At 40.3% G+C, this 20,055-nt stretch overlaps 1 protein-coding gene across 1 annotated transcript; it reads left to right on the top strand.

Annotated features, from left to right (window-relative positions):
• Positions 1 to 11,019: 11,019 nt before the first annotated feature.
• Positions 11,020 to 18,781, top strand: LOC121849217 (B-cell lymphoma/leukemia 10-like). The gene is made up of 3 exons (XM_042335504.1): positions 11,020 to 11,144; positions 16,658 to 16,943; positions 18,223 to 18,781. Exons 1-3 carry the CDS (start codon positions 11,094 to 11,096, stop codon positions 18,591 to 18,593), a joined length of 708 nt encoding a protein of 235 aa, XP_042191438.1. The 5' UTR covers positions 11,020 to 11,093; the 3' UTR covers positions 18,594 to 18,781.
• Positions 18,782 to 20,055: the final 1,274 nt, after the last annotated feature.

The following is a 20,055-nucleotide window of genomic DNA, read 5'->3' as shown; positions in this document are numbered from 1 at the left end:
TGTTCAGTGATACGAGGCTACTTTTAGCAAGCGTCCCAGGCGACGTCCGCAGTACAGCAATGCTAGTCCAGGATAAATGCCCTACACATCTTGAGTCAGTGGAATGAAAAGGCAACAAGCCACCCAACACAAAATCTGCAACGACAACAACTTGCACTTATATCGTGCTCTCCACATCGGGTAGTGTCTCAGAGCACTTGTACCTGCAGTATAATGGGCATTATTTACACCTGTAACATTTAAACCCGTAACGATTATATGTAGCTGCTACATTTTAATGAAAGTTTTAACTGAGTTTATTAAAATGCTATTCATCTATGCAGATTTTTTTTAGTCAACATGGATTTCCACCATTTAGCAAGGTATTTTAGAATTAATGTAATATTTTGGTGGAATGGAAATAATATTGCACCTAGTATTAAATAAATGTCTACTGTCTTCACAAACAAGTCCAAGTTAACTTTGAATATTGTTGACCTAAGTTTAAAAACAACTTACCTCTATGTAAATATGTTGGGTTCCAAATATAATATAACAATAATACATTTCACTGATGTGTGTGTTGGAGCAGGGCGATTAAGTTGACTAAAGTTTTTGCGAAAACAATTGTCCAAAGTTTATCAGTGTATCTATGACTGCTTTTAAACTGAGTTTATTTGGGATGTAGTTACATTTCTGCAATTTATATTAAATAAAACAGGAAATACAATGGGTATGGGGGGAAGAAAACTGGTGTCCAACTACTATTGTAGTTGATTAACATTATTTTATAATTTTCCCCTAACTGTAATGAAGTTTGTTTTTATGTCAACTGATTAATTCCTTTGGCTTCTCACCAATTATGTATTTAAATCAAAACTGATACTTGTGTGTCCTGCCCTGTGATTTGTTGCCATGAAGTTTTTCAAAACAAGTTTGCCTGCTTCAAACCAGTTACTATACATGACTAGCTTCACCCAGATCCCAACTAGTATTGCAAGCACTGAATTTCTATACCTTTTATCTTTTTAAACCAGATTTTAGGTGAATAATGTACAAACTCAGCTTAGCAGTTTGATACATTTTTTTAAAAAAAATCTCCTAGTATATATTGAATGAAATGTTTACCTGTATATTGCAAACACTTGTGCATGATAGTACTATTGCAGTTTGTTCATTTGAATCTGGCAATGTACATATTATAAAATTACCTTAATAGAAGAACTGAGTCTTCAACTCACTAAACTACTGGCCTGTTTCTGATAAAATATATTTCATAATCCTTGCATTTGATATAGCGCCTTATCACGTAGTTGAGACGTTCAAAGCACTTCACAGATCATACTGTAAAGTGAATTGACTGTATTTTGTGGGCAAAACATTACATTAAAATGTAACCTGCATTATAGCCCTCACTGTGACTTGGGTAAAATTTTCAACAATGAAGCACTTGCGATTATCCTGTAGCTTTGATCATAGCTGAGTGGAACAGACAGAGCTCTACCCACTGTAAACCTGCATTTGATTCTTTACCACCATTTAAATTTACTAGTGCTGTGGACCACTCTTTGAGCTTTACTTATTTAGATGTACAACCTGAGAAGGAATTAAGTTCTCAATACTTTGAATTGAATGTATGCTTTCAGATTGTATTTGAGCAGAGTAGTAAATAACTACCTTTTGCTTTATAGAGAACGTTGTAAGGAAATGTGTATATATGTTATACTTTTTGTGAAATAACTGCATATTGGTACTAATTTACATTTGGCAACTTTATTTTGTTTGTAATGTTATTGCTTATGTTACCATTTTGCTTTTTTCAAAATAATACATTGATCCAAAAGAATAGTACAATTTATGCAATGTATCTGGAAATTTGAATAGCAATCTATTCATTTGTTCAAATGATACTTTCTTGAGATGAATTCTTACTTTTACTTAGATATTTTTCTGATTTTTAAATTATACTTGACTTTGAGTCATAAATCCTTCAAGTGAGGCACGTAAATGCAGAAGACCGCATCTTTATAAGGCACAACACATTATTTTTCTTGTCAAGCCATTTAACATAGACTGCTTCCACTATAATACTCAACTTGCTGCCTCCAAATATTGCGTGTTTACATCTCTCTAATTCTGCATGCACTGTGTGTAACCAAAGAACTACATATTTGGTATAGCTTAAAGGGAATACAATGTGTTTAATATTGAAATAGATTCAGGTATAATTTGCTTTGGTAAATGATCTAGGCAGAACAGATTGTCTATTCTATGGACTGCTTCTAAGGGTTCCATTTTATATCAATAAAAGAAAATTCCTGATCTTCCCTTTTTCTATTAGAAGGTGACGGCTCATACTGAATGAGATTCCTCTGGATTTATAATTAGGAATTCCAGTTTCATATACTGGGATATATCGTGTCATATACCCATAGGCTTATTCATTTTAACGTAAATATGCGGGCATTTGCACCGTCCATATTGAGACTGGTTTGATATGAGTGACCTTGCTTTATGGCCCAAATAAAGTGAAGGGGAATAGGTGGCAGTTTTGCTTTTTACACAAACCTAATGTACATTTTGGTGAATTTGGAAAACTGTACAGTATTACCCAAGGAAACCCGGAGAGCTCTTGTTCACAAATAGTGTTGTAGGACCTTTTGACATCCACGTGAACTTGTTGCAGTTTTGAAAGTAGAACACGGATGCTGTGCTTTTTTGGGTGGTTTCCCGCTATTTTATAGTGAACTAGAAACTGCTTTTGGAGAATCATCAACACCAAATATGTAAACGCGATAGTAAATGAAAATTTTCATATTGATGCCTTGACTCCACTAAATTATTTCAGAATTCATGTAAGATTATGGTTCTGGAACAGAGGCCTCGAGTTGAATATTATTTGTTTCATTTTCTTGGGAGGGAAAGGATCTCTCAGTTGTAATGAAAGATCAATGACGAAACCCGGTGTGTTGCAGCTCTGAAATTTGTACAATCACTACTCCATTCACTGCCTTTACCGCTTCTTGTAAATTACAATTAGGATCATACAGAAGTGTGTCTTTTTTATATAAAAAAAACTCGGGAATTTAGATTGAAAAGAAAAAATTTCAATGTTTGTTGCTAACATTGTACAACTATGTATTGTAAAATGGTGACCATTCTTGGTTTAAATAAAGGTACTTGTTTGCAAAAATTGTAATTTGTGTGTGTGTGCGCGTGTGGGAGGTGTGGGCTGTTTGTGTGTGGGGGTCTACGTGTGTGCGGGGGGGGCTGTGTGTGTGTGGGGGGGGGGAGACTGTGTGTGTCTGAGTGTGGGGGTGACTGTGTGTGGGGGGGGTGGGCTGTGTGTGTGGGGGGGGGGGCTGTGTGCGTGGGGGGGGCTGTGTGCGTGTGTGGGGGGGGGCTGTGTGCATGTGTGGGGGGGCTGTGTGCGTGTGTGGGGGGGGCTGTGTGTGTGGGGGGGGCTGGTGTGTAGGGGGGCTGTGTGGCGGGCCGCTTTGTGCAAAGCTTTTTAGTTTTAAGATGCTCAACTGCTTTATAAAGAACAGACACAGTTTAATGTTTAATGTACACAAATTAACTATGATTGGTTCATAGATAAGCTGATTTGTAACATAGCCTTGTAATGCTTCAGTTATACTGCTGCGAACATAGCTGTTTTGCACCTGACAGTATAGCAATGTGGAGTAGGAAGCCAGGTTTATACTGCCTACTCCACATCACTTCAATCAGCAAATTGAGTGCCAGGTTTGTCTCCCAGTATTGCAAATAGTTTGGAGTTCCTGAGCTGTCGAAGGAATTGACCAAGAGCTTTATCTGAAAGATAATAGGCCCTGTGTGATTCTATATTATACCTGAAGTCTCATTGTTCCTTTCATTCTTCCTTCAGTTGCTGTTATAAGCAGGGCTCCAGCGCATGTTTTGCTGTTCTTAAGACCACATTTAAACAGCAAAATAATAGCAATTCCGTGTGAAATGTGCAATATAAATGCAGTATGATAAAATACACTGTTACTGTGACAAAGAACAGAAAAAAATCCTATCTGATAAAAGCACTGACTTGTTCAAGTTTTTCATTGATACTGTTTAACACCTCTAGACTGTAAAACTGGACCTTTCAATAACTAAATATACGAAATCTTCTGGCAGACACTATCACAGTTTAGTCTACATCAGCTATACTCAAGCCAACAATTGAAAATATTGCCATTATTGGTGTCCAAAAGATGTGGTTATGATGAGCAAATAGTTGATAAGGAATGAAACCAAGATGGTACAGAATGTTTTGCAAAATCAGAGTGATTTAAACTGGGTTAAGAAAGTAGATAATTGGCAAGGAATAGTGTAACAGTGATCCGAAGGTGGATATAACAGCTGTAACATGACAAGAGAACCAAGAATCATTTCTAAATCTGAAGAAGTAAAATCAATAAATATTTTGCTGTTGACTCTCCGTTTGACTTCAACTTCAATGCTACGGAAAATACAATTCCTGGCTTCACTCTGGAGTTTGTGCTCACAGTGATGAGACAACACTGCTGGGAAGAAATCTGCAGCTACTTGGAAATTGGAATGTCCAAACTTTAACATTAAAAAACGCAAGGTTTCCTTGTATAATGTTAAGCAGAGATGTACAGACTTGTGGGAATATATTATTGATGTAGAATTGTACTTGATGAAGTTTTAATTTTTGAGCAAATTCTGTGCTTTGAGATGTCTTCCTGACATATATCGATGCAAGGATTATTATTAATAACAAATACCATATACTCTCATTTCTATTGGAGCTCAATCTCCTGGGTCATGTAACTATTTTGTAGGACACTAGATGGCACTCTAAACCATACCATACAGTGGGGGGGAAAGTACATTCATAATGGATGGCAACACAAATTGAGGTTTGACAAACTCAGCAGCAAAGGCTATAAAATAGGTCAGAGGTTCACGTTCTGCAGACGAGAGTAGGTTGTTTTCATGTTAAGATTCATTAATTGCATGATGCCAGTACCACCATACATACACATTGAAACAGTCGGTGCAGGAGTATGAATGCACTCCTCAGCAAGTGTTAATGAGCAAAATCAAAGTGCTTTCCAGTTCACGTTCTCAAGTTTAGGCTTTATGTTTAGCAATACTCGCTTTTGCCCACCTTAATGTTTTATCAACTTTTTTACGATGCTGTAAATTTAGTTTCGAGTGAAAATATTGATTTCCAGTCAACTGTTTGCAGTTCTTGTTTATAGTGATGAGAAATTACTTCAGCGAAATAATTTGCAGATAGCTAGAAAACATAAAATTTTCCATGAAGTGTGTCACACATATGTTTCTTCTATAATGGTTTCAGCAGGTATAAACCTGTTTCTCAGATCAGCATATCAAAAGCTCGAATGAATGTAAATGTTACAATGCAAATACTCAGAATACGTATTTTGAAGTAGATCAGAAAGGCAGATGGAGACTAGTAATTCCTCCTGTAAATTTTACTCTGGTTATAATTAACATTCCTACATCGTTTGGGCTGAAATAAAAAACTTGGCTCTGATTAAAGGATAAGGTGGTAATAATTGCTTTGTGATACCCTATTCCAGCGTAATACACATTGAAACAGTTATTACTATTGGTAGAAAGGACATTTTGCAGACTTACTGTAAACATCTGGTCCTGCTTTCAATTTGGACAATTGTAAGAATGCATTGTAACATTACTGCGTTCATTGACCAGTCAGATCATTTGTTTACACCAATCTATCTACTAATAACTTGTGAATAAACAATCTTGTAAACTTCTGGAGATTCCTCATTACACTTTAAATACATATTTTTTCACTCGCTTCAGAATGGTCTGCTTTACATTAAGATACAGTTCTACGGGCACAGGTTACCGTCCAATAGCTTCTGCCAAGAGGCTATTTAGTTGGAGCCCAGCTGTTAGGTTATTAGTACATAGAATTACGTTGAATGTTACAGCATGGAAACAGGCCATTCGGTCCAACTTGACCATGAAGGCCATCACAATCGAACACATTCCTGTCTTTATCCGATGTCCACACATGTGTACTTCCAAAATGGCTGATTGCATAACAATCAGGAGCAGGAAACCAAGCTGATTATTTCCCTTGCTAGCTCAGATTTATTCATGTTCTGCAGACAAGTGCTCCAACTGCTACCATAGCTGAGATCAGCTCTCAACACAGTCTCAGGATTTATCCTCATTTGATTTGATTGTGGCTCTGTATGTTTCAGTTTATTACCAGTTTATTTTTCCACCCAATGTTGTTCTTCCTGAAGTGCAGGGGTTAAACCTAAATGTAAAACAAATTTGCTTTTATATGGAATTTGGTCTTTTGGTGAAACTTTATGTTAACGGTTGATTGAAATTGTCTGCAATTGGCTTTTTCAATATTCGCTCTATTTAACATTTAATATTTGGAAACTTTCTACAAGACTAGTGTAAATACCAGCATTGATTATTTTTTGGAGCCATCTGCTAAGTGATCAGTTGAATTCCTGTGAATCTATCAGCACTATTCCAGGTAAATTGAATCTGTTTGAAGTGGCAATAATCCACTCAATATATTTTGCTGAGTCTAAATGACACGCCTGTGAGTACGTAGATTTTATCTTTATGCCGTGCATGCGGCCAGAATGTAATTTTCTACATTTTATGGCAGCTGTCAATGTATACGTGCACTTAGATTGTCCTGCACATGTAAGATTTACTGATATGAAATGCCAGGAGCCAGCAAGAGTGGGATCAAAAGAAACCAACGCAGTGCAAAAAAAAAAGCAACCTTAAAAACAAAGCAGGATTAGGAGAAATATGATTTCTTGATTATTTATAGGGAACAGCAGGCTAACAACTGGGTTGTGAAATATAGACCTGATTGTCATTCTTTTCATTCTTTGAACTGCCAATGATAGCTTTAAAATAAGATGTGAAGCATTTGTGCGACTGTGGTTTATCTTGTGAGCATTGCATTGAATCATAATGAAATGGAATAGTTGAATTTTAAAATATCAGAGAAATTCAGGGTTTAATTTTGGATTCTTAAAGCCTCTAATCTTCAATGCTAATTTAAAATGGTCTAAGATTAGAAGCTTTAAATTAACATCAAAAGAAGTTAAAGTCTTTTGATGAATAATACAGTATTTGAACACCAGAATGTAGAGTACTGTTTTTAAGTCCACTTTTTGGAAAATAACAGGTGGTGATTTCAAACATTTTCAATCATAGGAATTTTCATTGTGAAAGAAGTAGAGGCTATTCAGCCCATCTAGTCCGCTCTGGCTCTCAGAGCATTCTGTTTGGAAACCAACTATATTTTTAATAAACTTAAATAAAAACAAATAGAGCTTTAGTCACTTCTTAGCGACATGGCTCTTCACTGCCAGTCCAGCCTCACGTGGAGGCGTTGAGAGGCCAGCGGTTGCTTCTACCCACTCTGCTTTTCATCATCATTTCTCTCCCAGGACCGCTTTACCACCTTGCAGGCCTTTTACTTAAGTTGGAAATGTTGGTCTTTTGCAGGTCTGCCCCCACGCTACACTGCTTCTAGCCAGTCTGCTTTCCCCTCACCCACCTTTTTAATAAGAACATTGCATGATAATTTGTTGGGATACTTAGGAGGCAATAGGTTGGTGATGATGCTTCGGCCTGGACTAAAGTAAATGTTAGTACATGGAAAAAAAAGATTTGTAGTTAGAATCTTACTGGCCCTGAGATCTTCTTTATCTTGTGTTTCTCAGCTACTTTCCAGATAAACTCTGAACCATCATGTGGAGTGGATGGTGGAGAGAGAGAGACAAATAATAACCAAAGAACTTGCATATTGCCTTCAGCATTAAGTGTTAAGAGGCTACTATGTTGATTGACTCCAAGGTACATAGGCAGACTTGGAGAAATACAGTGAAGTGCTCTTGGACAAGTCATAAATTATTCCTGACCTTAATGCATGTTCCAGACAGTTTGAGAGTTACGCCAGCACATGGAATGGTTGTGATCTGTCTTCCCATCTGCAATTGACGAGAACAGAGAGGACATTGTCGGGAAAAGTATAGAATGATTGGGAATATTATTTATTCTCAACCTAATAGTATCCACATTTAGGAAGGCTCACAAAGCCGGCAAGGTGGTATAGTTGAGGGAAACAACCTGCAATGATCAGCGATGGGAAAAGGCAGACCTGGGAGAGATGAGGTTGCGAAAAGCAGACCAGGTAAAAGAAACAGTTGACCTCTCAACACCGCCATATCAGGCAGGTCTGGCAGAGAGAATACCCCTTTCTGTTTATATAATTTCAATAAGTCCTGTGGAGTCCTGTAGCTCAGTGGTTAGAGCACTCGCCTTGCAAGCGAGACACCTGGGTTCAATTCCAGGCAGGGCGAAACCTTGGGCAAGTTTCCCTACTCCACACGCCTAATAATAATCCCTCCAAAACAAAACAATAATAAATTGGTCATTTTCAATCCACGACTGTTTGTTGGACACTGCTGTGGGCAATTGGCTGCTGCGTTACGCCCACAAATATATGGTCAATTCACTTTACACTTCACTTCATTTTGAGACGGCGAGAAGACATGAAAAGTGTTATATCAAATGCAAGGATTATTGTAATACATTTAATTATATTGCTAAAAAATAAACTGTGAGTGGCAATTTGTTCCTGTTTTTTGAGTCTGAATCTTGCTGAGCAGCACTTGGCCTTTTGTTGCCTATGTCATCAGCTTTAATCAGTTGTTGCTATGGATTTGATTTGAATGTGTTTTTAAAGATTGCTTATAACCCTCCCATAAATTACATGGGCAATGACTTGTTGAGCTTCAGCCAAGGGACTGCTTCTCCTCTCACACGCAATTTGCTTTGCGACTGTATGGCAGATGTTCTTTTGGAACTCTTCATGGGAATTTGCAATTGCTAGGAACAAGCCATGATGGAATGCCTAGCGTGCAAGATACTAAACAGATGCAGTATAATAGAAATTTCTTTGTCCTTATAGGCAGCAATGAAACACTATTGAGAAATTAGAATGCACGTTATTTTCAGCAACTAGTTTGCAGAACCCCTTTCTAACTGGCTGACTTTGCACCGTCTGAGTGTGGCATGGAGCATGTGATGCTAACACTTTCTAAAAGTAAGTTACAAAAGTGAATTGATGCTTTTTGCAAAAAGGGCAGACCCAACATTGATCTTTTTCTCTCTCCGATGCAAATTGGTTGCCACTTTTACCTACAAAATACTTAGGCACTGCACTTTATAATACAAAAATCCTGTTCAGTGCTTTGAAACATTTTCATGATGTGATAAGACATTACATCAAATACAAGTATTAAATATTTAGCTTGTTGTCCATTACTGGGATGCACAAGACTGAGTTTACTTGGTCTACTTTTTTGTGATAAAAATATTTTGCAAGGCATGCAATAATGAAAACTGAATGTTTCCATAAATAAAACAAAATTGCAACCAAGTTGTTTTATTTCATCTTCTGGCAACAAGTTTCTGAGAATTCCCAGAAGAACAGAAAGGTGAGCAGCTGCAGATGACTCATTAACCAACTCATTCACTGGGTCACTTGTCAGCTCACACACTCACTAAATCACATGTTAACTCATTCACTGTTAACTCCCTCACTGGATTGTTAACTCACTCACTGATACACATTAACTCTCACTCCTTAACTTGCTCACTGACTAGCTCACTCATAGAGTTAACTCATTCATTGAATCACTCACTCACTCACTTGTTAACTCATTTACTTACTGACTCACTTGCTAACTCCTGTAGCTCAGTGGTTAGAGCACTCGCCTTGCAAGCGAGACACCTGGGTTCAATTCCAGGCAGGGCGAAACCTTGGGCAAGTTTCCCTACTCCACACGCCTAATAATAATCCCTCCAAAACAAAACAATAATAAATTGGTCATTTTCAATCCACGACTGTTTGTTGGACACTGCTGTGGGCAATTGGCTGCTGCGTTACGCCCACAAATATATGGTCAATTCACTTTACACTTCACTTCATTTTGAGACGGCGAGAAGACATGAAAAGTGTTATATCAAATGCAAGGATTATTATAACTCACTGCCCGCCTGGTTAAGCTCAGTGACTGGGCCGACTGCTGGTTAAGCTCAGTGACTGGGCTGACTGCTGGTTAAGCTCAGTGACTGGGCTGACTGCTGGTTGACTGCTGGTTGAGCTCAGTGACTGGCGGACTGCTGGTTAAGCTCAGTGACTGGCGGACTGCTGGTTGACTGCTGGTTGAGCTCAGTGACTGGGCGGACTGCTGGTTGACTACTGGTTGAGCTCAGTGACTGGGCGGACTGCTGGTTGAGCTCAGTGACTGGGCGGACTGCTGGTTGACTGCTGGTTGAGCTCAGTGACTGGGCGGACTGCTGGTTGACTGCTGGTTGAGCTCAGTGACTGGCGGACTGCTGGTTGACTGCTGGTTGAGCTCAGTGACTGGGCGGACTGCTGGTTGACTGCTGGTTGAGCTCAGTGACTGAGCGGACTGCTGGTTGAGCTCAGTGACTGGGCGGACTGCTGGTTGACTGCTGGTTGAGCTCAGTGACTGGGCAGACTGCTGGTTGACTGCTGGTTGAGCTCAGTGACTGGGCGGACTGCTGGTTGACTGCTGGTTGAGCTCAGTGACTGGGCGGACTGCTGGTTGACTGCTGGTTGAGCTCAGTGACTGGGCGGACTGCTGGTTGACTGCTGGTTGAGCTCAGTGACTGGGCGGACTGCTGGTTGACTGCTGGTTGAGCTCAGTGACTGGGCGGACTGCTGGTTGACTGCTGGTTGAGCTCAGTGACTGGGCGGACTGCTGGTTGACTGCTGGTTGAGCTCAGTGACTGGGCGGACTGCCGGAGGGGTAGGAAGCGGAGGCTGCGGGAGCTCGGATTGGTTACTTTCCTCCCGGGTCCATTTACAGTCAGAAGCTGCAGAGAGCAGGAAGGAAGGAAGTCAACTTTGCACCTCAACACTGAGCTCGTGAACAGCCCCTCTGCCGCCCGGAGCTCATCAAACTGTGGGGGGGGGGTGTGGGGGGGTGTCCCGGGGTTTGGGGTCGGTGGGCGCCGCTGGTCCAGGGCTGAGCCGCTTCTCTCCTCTCCCTCTCGCCATGGACACTGTGCAGCTGACAGAGGAGGAGATGGCTGAAGTCAAGAAGGAAGTGAGTGTTTCTTCGTTCGTTCGTTCACCCGGGGCGGGGGGGTGAGGGCGGGGGGGGGGTGTGAGGGGGCGAGGCGCTGGGAAGTGAGACAGGCACTGGGTAGGTGGGGTGGCTGTTGAGAGGCACTGGGGGTGGGTGGGTGTACTGGGGGTGGTGTGGGTACTGGAGGATGGGATGAGGCACTGGGGGTGGAGTTGGTGGTGAGGCACTGGGGGTGTCAGGTATTGGGGGGTGAGGCACTGGGGTGGGGGGTATTAGAGGGTGGGGTGAGGGACTGGGGGTGGAGTTGGTGGTGAGGCACTGGGGGTGTGAGGCACTGGGAGGAGTTGGTGGTGAGGCACTGGGGGTGTGAGGCACTGGGAGGAGTTGGTGGTGAGGCACTGGGGTATGAGGTATCGGAGGGTGGGGGGGGGGTGAGGCACTGGGGGTGTGAGGTATTGGAGGGTGGGGGGGGGGGTGAGGCACTGGGGGTATGAGGTATCGGAGGGTGGGGGGGGGTGAGGCACTGGGGGTATGAGGTATCGGAGGGTGGGGGGGGGGTGAGGCACTGGGGGTGTGAGGTATCGGAGGGTGGGGGGGGGGGTGAGGCACTGGGGGTATGAGGTATCGGAGGGTGGGGGGGGGGGGTGAGGCACTGGGGGTATGAGGTATCGGAGGGTGGGGGGGGGGTGAGGCACTGGGGGTATGAGGTATTGGAGGGTGGGGGGGGGGTGAGGCACTGGGGGTATGAGGTATTGGAGGGTGGGGAGGGGGGAGGCACTGGGGTGTGAGGTATTGGAGGGTGGGGGGGCGGGGGGTGAGGCACTGGGGTGGGGGGGTTAATCACTGGGGAAGCCAGGAAAGCACCTCCCTGTGGGTGCCCTGGGAACTCGCACTGAATGGACTTTCCTTGGGTGCCTCGCCTCCCTCGTGTATACGTTGGGGGGGTGTGTGGGTGGCGGAATATATTTTATTTCAAGTTAACAAAGGTAACTTTTAAAATGGGCTGCGGACTGCAGAGCACATTGATGTCTCATAGCTGTGTGATCTGACCTTTGACAACTCACTTTTGTCTCATACCCACCTGAGCAGGGACTTTAAATCTGTTCTACACTTTCTTTGTCACTACAAACCACACACAGTCACTGCTCTTCGTTGTAAATCCCGTGGAACTGCTTGAGATGCCCTCCTGAAATGAAAGATTTTATTTTTATTTGTGAGCGAGGTTTGGCCCTGCTCACCCCATTAACTGAATTAGATCAAATAATATTATTATTAATAATAATCCTTGCCTTTGATATAGCGCTTTTCACGTCTTTGAGAGGTCTCAAAGCACTTCAAATGTGTTCCACTTAGGGGAACAATGGTTATCCAGGCAGACGAGCTCCAACTCTTTTAGACCCCAAATTGCCAAAGGACAACGCAGACCTGAACCATATCTTCACGATTCCGCCCCCTCCCACCTGAGCAAGTCAGGTCACGTCTCTGGCAAGGCAAGCCTGGCCTGAGCCCAGTGATCAAGTTCTCAAGTGAGCTCTGTTTTCGAGTATCTCCAACTCCTCTTTGTGAGGGTAGAAGTGAAAGGCCCTGTATCACAGAGTGAGGCACCGAAATGGGCCATTGAGCCCAACCCCGATAAGAGCGCTTTGAGACGTCTTGAAGACATGATAAGGCGCCACATCAAATGCAAGGATTGTTATTATTATAACCAAGTCCACAACAGTGTTTCTCCCCACTCGTATACGCCTCTTAGCCCTTCTGCCTCAGGTATGCATCAGGTTTGCTCTTAAATATGTTGGTCAAATCCAAGGATTTTCTTTTAAGCTGCATTATTTTAGTCCCTAGTTTTATTAGTATTTCTCTTCAGGTGTATTTATGTATTCTATTCAATGAATGTTTGTTGTACGCACAGAGATCTCTATAGAGCAACCTTTAATCACTGAACTTTCATGAAAGTATGGTGATTTTTCTTGGAGTATATATCTTATTACGCACCTGCTGAAATTTGCATGCCAATCATCAGAAGAGAAGCTCACCTTTGAACAGTGGCCTTGTGGGCGAGGTATCCATTGGAACCATACTGCAATAGAAGGAAAATTACTCAATTGAGGAGAGAACAGTATATTTAAATCTTATGAAGGCAAAAAAAATCTAGATGAGAAATGAAGACCGCAAATTCACTAACTAAAAATGATTCATTGGATTGCATCCTGCAAACACAAATATGAGTTGGTGGTCAGGAGAGCTCAGAGGCAGGGAACCAAATACAATGAAAGTTTGAATTAAAGATGTGAAAAGATTTGTTTTCTTTTTAAAAGAAAGCAAACCATGTAAATAAGCATGCATATTATGCCATACAGGAAAGAATATCTGTAGCAAGTGTTTTTTCTACAAAAGAGATATTTGAGATCTGAGAAAGCAGGAGGCAGAGAAGAGATGAACAGAAAAAGATAATTGTAAACTCTTCAGCACTACAATCACTGAATACATTTTATTAATGTACTGATCGGGTGGCAGGAGGCGACAATCACAAGTGGTGAATTGTAGGGTGTCTTCAGATTAGAAGATATACGCTAGTTTGAAAAAGTATTATTTATATCCACTGGTTTTACTGCTTTATACAAGAATTGGAAAAATCTTCGTTTCCTTTCAGATTGTGCAATAACATTGTTAATAAACTGTTCTAAATCAGGAAGAGTAAGCTATACCTTACAACTTGGAACTTCAGAGCTATAATTGCTAGGATTGAGCACAATATACCCAGAAAAGGAACTTTAGAGATTAGTCTCTTTAGCATGATCTTACTGGTGCTTTCATGCAAACAGGAAATATATTTTAAGTGTTAAATGCACCCGTTTCCTATTTTAACAAAGACTGTTTTTATTCTTGACTTAAAATTCACGCAAGTCATTTGGTCAGTTTATAGCCACAGTGGATTTAACCTGTACAATATTTTAAAAATTGTATTACTGATCGTACAGTATTTGGTATTTGAAAGATGCTGCATTCAGCAAGGTTCAAAGGAAATCCCACTAAAATGTTTAATCAATGTGGGTGGTTACTATAAATAACAGCCGCATTACTAATTCTAAGCTTAATGTAGGTTTGGTTTAAATATAATGTTTAATTCCTCTTCTCTATGAGGTTAGCCAAACATTTAGCTTTATTAAACTTGACTAACCAATATATTGGGATTAAATGGTTGCACTGTGGTTTTTTGAAAAATCAACTTCACATTTAGTCATTAACTTCTGAAATGAAGTGCCTCTTACAATGATATTCACCTGCCTTGTTGAAGCACTCAAAGGGAAATTGACATCAGTTGAAGGCAATAGTTTTTCCACAAAGTACAATATTGGCATGGACACCATATTTGTTTCAGAAATGCTGTCTTTTTTGAAGTGTACAAATAGTGTGATCTTCAAATAAACTACCAAACGCAGAATGTACACTTGAAGCATGATTAAAGAAGATTCCATTGGAATTGGTCAGTTTCTATAATGGAATCTGCTGATTATCCATACAATTTACGCAGTTCAGTTGGTAGCGCTCCCACCTCTGAATCAGAAGTTAGTGGATCAATCTCCATGTCGTGTAGGCTAACACTCAGATGCAGTGCTGGGGGAGTGCTGCATTGTTGGAGATGTTGTCCTTCAGATGAGACATTAAACCAAGGTTCTCATCTGCCTATTTAGACAGGCGTTACAAATACCACAGGACTATTTGAAAAGAGAAGGGAGCTTCTCCTGATGCCCTGGCCAATAATCCCACAAATAAAGTTGCTTATTTACTGTGTGCAAATTGGCTGCTATGTTTGCCTACAAAACACAAATCGCTACACTTAACTGTGAAGCACTTTGAGACATCCCCCTGTTGTGAAAGGTTCTTTATCAAATGAAAGGATTAATATGTTAGGAATTTGCCTTTTCTCCCCCTCCATACATTTTCTCTTCCCTCCTCTTTGAAGGGATTTTATTCTTTTCACCATTATTGCTGTGTGATTCCAAAGTTGTCAGCCTCCCTCTTGACTTGCCATTTATTCATCTGCGCCTTGATAATGAGTGTGACAGGCTTTTCAACTGCACAGATCATGATGGCTTAGCCCAACCTCTGCTCACTGAACATCTGGGTAGCAGTTATGAGCAGGAAATCTTGCTGATTCCTTCTCCTTGCTAGGAGCGATGATGACAATTATAGCTCGTAAACTGCCACACCAAGCCAACTAAATGAGGAAGTGTAACAACGTGTGATCAATGGTTTATTCATGTGTGACCTGTTTGATTCAAACCTGCAAGCTTCCAGTCTGTGATAGCTTAGTCCTCCCTGGGTGCCTTTACTCACTGGGAAGGTGTCTCACGGGCTGTTAATCAAAAGCTGCATAGAATAGAAGAGTTTTGGTCTGTGGATTTTGGAGGAGAATGGTATCCTTGTGGTACATACCAAATAAATTCAGCTATTTTTTGATCTGAACAATTATAGCATATGTACATATCCATGTGCAGCGGACTGTTTCAAGAGTCGCACATCAGCTCAGTGGAGCTCATTGAAGCTGATGTGAAGCACGTGATGTCCTGTAGCTCAGTGGTTAGAGCACTCGCCTTGCAAGCGAGACACCTGGGTTCAATTCCAGGCAGGGCGAAACCTTGGGCAAGTTTCCCTACTCCACACGCCTAATAATAATCCCTCCAAAACAAAACAATAATAAATTGGTCATTTTCAATCCACGACTGTTTGTTGGACACTGCTGTGGGCAATTGGCTGCTGCGTTACGCCCACAAATATATGGTCAATTCACTTTACACTTCACTTCATTTTGAGACGGCGAGAAGACATGAAAAGTGTTATATCAAATGCAAGGATTATTATCAATGGGTGTTGATGGCGTCTGCCACGATTGTTCACTACCTGCTACATTTGCCTTACTGAGAGTTGTGCTTCAACATGTGTTGACACCATTCCATAACCATATTAAGCACTTGCAAGCCACTGTATTAAATTATTTCACAATGTTGCCTTTGAAATTTGTTGACCTGTAATTCTGTGCTTTGCAGCTTTGCAGCTATAGCTTTGCAGCTATAGTCCCAGCCTTTTTGAATGGTTTTGTTTAGTGTAGTGGTGGCCAACCTTTATGATGGACCAACAAAATAAATTGTCCTGATTCATTTTATGAAATGTTGAATACAAAAACTGAAAAAACATGACCAATCGAACACAGACTTACCAAGATTCATGTGAATGTTTGCGTTTATGATTTCTGGTTTAAGGAGTCAACTGGCTTATCAGCTGCTTATGGAGCATTGAAGCATCTGGTGTATTATTGTTGGTTATGTTTTTATCAACGCTAACAGAATCTCAGTTGGTACTCTGGACGATGGTGTCTTTGTGCAATTTTTGTGGATGTTTCCTTACATTTTTTTGGTAAAAATGTCTTTGTACCATCTTCTCAAAAAGGACTGTTTTTCAGGTTGGTACTGGCAATCTTTGGGAAACCTGGGTATACATTTTCATGACAAGTTTCTTTTTTTTTAACGCAGGCTTTAGAAAAGCTGAGGCCACATTTGTGTGGTAAAATCACTGCTGATAGACACTTTGACTACTTGAGGGCAAAGAAGATACTTTCAAGGGAAGATACAGAAGAAATTTCTAACCAGCCAACAAATACGAGAAGAGCAGGAAAACTATTGGATTACATAGCGGAAAACCCAAAGGGCTTGGACACTCTAATTGACTCCATCATACGTGAAAAAACGCAGATTTTTCTCATTCCAAAAATAACAGACGAGGTGCAAAGATGTAAAAATGACAGAATAATGCAAAAAGGTAAAAAGCGTTTTCATAATTGTAATTTTTTTTAGTTTTCTTTGTTTTAAGATTCCATTGTTATGCCATATATCATTCTCCAGTTAGGTTGTTAGGAATGCAACATGTTCCTTGGTCTTTGCCAATGCCACTTTATAACTAACCACTTGGAGAATCATTAAAGCTGGCCCAGTGTGACGCGGACTCAGTGAAGATATGCTTGATGTTTGCCTGGCGCCTCTCCTCTGAGGCATAGTCAAGCCTGGGAACTTGGCAATCTTTTGACCCTGAATCTTCTCATTTGATACAGTACACCGTAGTAAGATTTCAATGATATCTTGATCATAGTATAGACACCAACTGAAGCTTATGAATACATATGCATCCACGGGATCAGTTTTCCCCTTACTTTTTGTTGCTTACCTGAACAAAAATGTAAATGGATGGTTTTAGAAACCATGGTTCACAAATGTCAATGTTATGAAACGGGTTGAGTTTCACATGAATGCTTTTAAACCCTGTTTGGTTTGGGCAGGTCTAGAATTTCCTGTGTTGGCCTCCTTGATTTTTCTTGGCCTCTTTCCTACTGAAGTATGAGTGGAACTCAAAGCCACACCTTGCTATGTGCCAATCTGGTGATAGCAAAGGCATTCCTAGCTGAAGCTCAGTCATAACAGATTAGTCCTATGTTGTTGCAAGCAACAATTCTATTTATGACAATCAAACAAATTTTATTTGTGCAATATTGCTTTATCCATTTAAGTTTTTATTCATGAAAGTCATTTAACTTGAGTGTACTAAATTTATTTGAAACTGAAGAAATACCCGTTTAGATGGTTAACCCATAGAGTGTTTTGTTTGCATTCACTAGTCAGGGCACAGTGTTTATGTAGGGCTGGCAGATTCAGTCACAGTTCACAATTCTCTCTTTCTGTATATGATGTAATTTTTATAGGAAGTCCTGCTAGAGATTGAATTGTGGGAATATAAGAATTGTACAGAATGTAAGGCTTAAGTGCCCTTGAATGTCAAATGAAATGTTTTTTTCTTGTGTATATATTCTATCTATTGAGAAACCTAGGTGAATGGTTAAAACCTCCAAGGTTCAAAAGAGCAGAAGAGAGGTTAAGTTATGTAGTAGTTATGATTTCAAGCTTTTAATAGCCTACAGATGGCAAGTGAAAGCAAAGACTGAGGATTTTCTCCAATTGCATTAACTTGCTATTGCTTAAATGAATCATGTTCTGTGTAAACTTCCAACATTCCTGATGCAATATTGTCTTTTTTTTTGGAAAACTAGGATCATCGATTTTATCCAGTTACATAATGTCAAAAGACGAGTCTTCAACAAACAACCTATCCAGATTGTCCTCATTCGAGCCTAGCATTCAAAAGAGGGTAGATGCGAACATTCTGTTTCACCCTGAAGGAGAGGTCAGTCCAGGAGCATCGCTTTTGTATTCTTTCCCTTCCTTAAGTTTGAAATCTGGATCTACACTAGAGAAAGCAACTACGATGAGCAACATGGAAACCATGCCAGCAACATTATCTCTGCCCAGACCAGGAGAGCCAGGAGCCCCTCCTCTTCCCGATGAACTACAAGCTGAATCTGAGGGAACATGTAGCAATTCCAGTGATGAGTTTTTACCGTTGAGATCACGTTCTCCTTAGTCTCTTGTAGCTGCTCTCACTGTTGCCATGCACACTGGGAAAAGGACAATGATATTGAAAAATGAAGATGCATTGCATTAAATAGTACGACTTCTAAGGAATGCAATTTCATTTTTATCCTAGAACAGTAAATATTTAGAAATTATTCACATCTTTTTTTTTTAAAAAAAAGTTTTCTACACATACAATTATCCGAATTGTCTGCATTCTAACCCTCGCTGTACCTTGGGTAGAATTTTCAACGAAGCGAGGTGATGCCTGCAATTACCAGAGCTTAGTGAAAAAGCCAGAGCTCTACCCAATCGTACTGCAAGCCTGGATTCAATTCTTTACCACTATTTATATCCACTAGTGTTGTGGATCATGTGAATTGTAAATGTGTCTTCTGATTCTAAACTTTTTAAATTTTAGATAAAATACTGCCAAGTGGCCAATGTTCAGTGATACGAGGCTACTTTTAGCAAGCGTCCCAGGCGACGTCCGCAGTACAGCAATGCTAGTCCAGGATAAATGCCCTACACATCTTGAGTCAGTGGAATGAAAAGGCAACAAGCCACCCAACACAAAATCTGCAACGACAACAACTTGCACTTATATCGTGCTCTCCACATCGGGTAGTGTCTCAGAGCACTTGTACCTGCAGTATAATGGGCATTATTTACACCTGTAACATTTAAACCCGTAACGATTATATGTAGCTGCTACATTTTAATGAAAGTTTTAACTGAGTTTATTAAAATGCTATTCATCTATGCAGATTTTTTTTAGTCAACATGGATTTCCACCATTTAGCAAGGTATTTTAGAATTAATGTAATATTTTGGTGGAATGGAAATAATATTGCACCTAGTATTAAATAAATGTCTACTGTCTTCACAAACAAGTCCAAGTTAACTTTGAATATTGTTGACCTAAGTTTAAAAACAACTTACCTCTATGTAAATATGTTGGGTTCCAAATATAATATAACAATAATACATTTCACTGATGTGTGTGTTGGAGCAGGGCGATTAAGTTGACTAAAGTTTTTGCGAAAACAATTGTCCAAAGTTTATCAGTGTATCTATGACTGCTTTTAAACTGAGTTTATTTGGGATGTAGTTACATTTCTGCAATTTATATTAAATAAAACAGGAAATACAATGGGTATGGGGGGAAGAAAACTGGTGTCCAACTACTATTGTAGTTGATTAACATTATTTTATAATTTTCCCCTAACTGTAATGAAGTTTGTTTTTATGTCAACTGATTAATTCCTTTGGCTTCTCACCAATTATGTATTTAAATCAAAACTGATACTTGTGTGTCCTGCCCTGTGATTTGTTGCCATGAAGTTTTTCAAAACAAGTTTGCCTGCTTCAAACCAGTTACTATACATGACTAGCTTCACCCAGATCCCAACTAGTATTGCAAGCACTGAATTTCTATACCTTTTATCTTTTTAAACCAGATTTTAGGTGAA

Source organism: Callorhinchus milii, unplaced genomic scaffold, assembly GCF_018977255.1.
Source record: "Callorhinchus milii isolate IMCB2004 unplaced genomic scaffold, IMCB_Cmil_1.0 Scaffold5, whole genome shotgun sequence".
Classification (NCBI taxonomy): Eukaryota; Metazoa; Chordata; class Chondrichthyes; order Chimaeriformes; family Callorhinchidae; genus Callorhinchus; species Callorhinchus milii.
The sequence above is the reverse complement of the archived record's forward strand: the minus strand, read 5'-3'. Positions and strand labels throughout refer to the sequence as shown.